Below are 2,891 nucleotides of genomic sequence, written 5' to 3' on the forward strand. Positions count from 1 at the left end.
CTGCGTATCCTGCGTAATGGAAACAGATATTTTAACTTTTCAAGCTTAATAAATTCTTGCTTATACTTTTTCAAGCTTCACCTCTCGGTAACTGTCATGTTTGATTAGTGCGAAAGCAGATTGCACGTCAGTTGTGTTTCAGTATGCTGACCGTTTCGAATATTTAGGTGAATGCTACCAAGCACTATGGAAAATCTGCTCTGTCAGGTTAGTCTCTTCCTCGTCGAATCTACGAGCGCACGTATAGCGAAAGGATTACAGGGACGCATTTATCCGGTCGCGTAGAGCAAGTATACCATCTTGTCTGCCAACATTGGTGAGAATACGTTGGGAAGTTGGAAATTTACGAGAGAAACACGTCCCTGCGATAAAATACACTAACTCATAAACGAAAGATAACTCGAGGACACTATGTAGGGCAATGGTGAAAGTACGATAGTGAGATGACGCGTAAGGAGGATGAGAGCCTGAATGAGTACGATCTCGCAACTTCTCGGGACTCCACCGCTATGCTTCGTTTGAACACCGGTGTGTGCACAACCGGCGAAGAGACGCCGGCGTTATTACGGAAGTCATGAAGCCAGGTATTGAAACGCGTACCCGTAACAATAGGCGATCTACGATCCATTCCTGAAAAACGGCCTGCCGCAGTTTTATTGCGGAGGGAAAAGCTTTTCGATTTATGATCCCCATGGTACTTCCTTTTTAAAGTTGCTCGCTTTCCTATTCCATCACTGAGACCAGTCGATTTGCCATCGTGTTCGAAATCCGCGTGTATATTGTAACGTGAAAGCTATTTTTAGTAGAGCTGGAATATAGACACAAATAGTTTATCTTCATGTGGGGACATATGTCTGTTATTAAAAATATATAAATATAGATATAAGTGTGTATATATATATATACACACATACATACATGATATATATATATATATATATACATATACATGTATATATTATCAGAGAAGGGAGAAGAAACACACGCACACACGCACGCACGCGCGTATTTGAAGAATAAGTACTATAATAGGTAAAAGAAAATATATTTATAATTAGATAGTTTACATATCACTGACGTATAATTATTAAAAATCTAAATGCGAATTTATTATATGAATAATCACTAATGCTAGTTTGTTATTTTTTGTGTTTTGCGTTCAGATTTCCGCAGTGCTTAAAATTGTTAAATCTTTCCTTCTCATCTCGTAGGTGCTTTTTTTGCCAGACGTTCTTATTCTTTAACCGACGAAAAAGTGCCGCGACTATGACGCGAAAAATGAGTTACTCTAAGTAAAAGGGAGCCGGACGTAACCATTTTTCTCAATTAGGTCTGCTTTTTTTCAATTAAAGCTTAAGATGGGGTATCTTAAAGCTGAGTTTGAGGACATAAATATGTATGCGTTAAAACGCATTTTATTCAGTCCGGATTCCGCCGAGCGGTAATTATCCTAGATTTAATTACAAACCTCCATGTTTTGATATAAAATGTAAAATTAACTCAGTCTAATTACGACAAACGATAATACAACAACTGCAACGTTTTAAATTAAAATTATAATCTGTTCTACCGACGTTGCTCGCCGCGTTTTGTATTCTTGGACCGGTTATAATTTATAATAAGTACGTACTCATGGCAAGCGATCTGCTACCAACGACTTGCCAGATCGATGCCGATAACAAGATTCGTCAAAAGTTTTCAATTATTGACACATGTAAATAGGCAGAACTCTACGAAACTTGCGTCTTCGTGAAGTAAGATTTCGCGAGACGGTACGCGTTACACCATCCACCGTCTCTGCGCATGACAGGTTTTGATAACATTTGCGAGTATGTCGTATTGTCCGTGTTGATAAAATTGCAATCGCTGATTTATGGAAATTGATTAGAACTTTTCTAACAAAATGCTTTGTTATACTTCATTGTTTGAAAACATACAAATTCTATGAGTGTCCATTGACGCGTGAATATCTCAGAGAGACGATTTTTTTTAATTTGCATATTTTGCTATTTTTAAACTTTTTAATGTATGTATAAGTAATTTTAAGGTATTAATATAATCTTTAAAAGGAACTTAAATATAATACCATCTAAATGTGCATTCTTTAAATTTTTTATTTAACACATTGATAGTCATAGTTATTCGTGATTGGTGTGCCTTGCCCATCGGTAGTGCCATGGTTGATGGTCACTGCTGACCGGTGTGTTATCGAAATTTTTAAAACGGTTGTAAAAAATAAATATCATTTACTGTAAAATTTTGACTGATATAAATAGTTAATAGTGTATAAAGTACACAATTTATACTACCCATGAGGATAAAGTTTTATTTAATCATATTATGCAATATTTTATCATTATATGTTTATAATAATGAAAATTCTACTGTAGCGTACACGATATAAAAAATTGCTGGACAGACGTGTTAATATTTATCTATAATATAATCACACAAAAAAATGAATTCTTAAAGGACTGCATAAATGCTTTAATCGAAGAATATTTTATGCTTAAAATAGCGCCAAGAATAAACAATTTCTAATTAAAAATAAATTAGTCTTAAAATGAAATAAATTATATTCTTAGTTCAAAACAAATTTTATTTCAATAAGAGAATAAAGTTGCACTCGTTCATCATCAAATATGCTTGTATTAGCATTATTTTTTCTTCAATGATACCTTTTGTCAACTTATTTCAAGCCCCCAGTATGCTTTCCAGTAACATCAAGGTGACAGAAACCAATGCTGCAGTAAGTGACGATAGCTTTGTAAATGAAGTGCCACATTTATATAGAGCATGCCTCCTAATGTGCACAAGTACAAGCTCTCAAGGAAAAACTGAATCAAACTCTACTAATGTGATTCAAAGGCAAGTGAAATGCTGAGACCGTT

The 2,891-nt window shown here is 34.9% G+C and overlaps 1 protein-coding gene across 1 annotated transcript in view; it reads left to right on the forward strand.

The window, feature by feature from the left end:
* The first annotated feature begins 443 nt into the window (after nt 1-443).
* LOC108729974 (protein timeless homolog) overlaps nt 444-2,891 on the forward strand; it is a 44,027-nt gene continuing 41,579 nt past the window's right edge. The window contains 1 exon segment of the mRNA XM_018459386.1: nt 444-528. Within this exon segment, the coding sequence (XP_018314888.1) occupies nt 444-528 (85 nt within the window).

The sequence above is a fragment of the Mycetomoellerius zeteki genome, unplaced genomic scaffold (assembly GCF_001594055.1).
Source record: "Mycetomoellerius zeteki isolate Tzet28-1 unplaced genomic scaffold, Tzet1.0 scaffold821, whole genome shotgun sequence".
Classification (NCBI taxonomy): Eukaryota; Metazoa; Arthropoda; class Insecta; order Hymenoptera; family Formicidae; genus Mycetomoellerius; species Mycetomoellerius zeteki.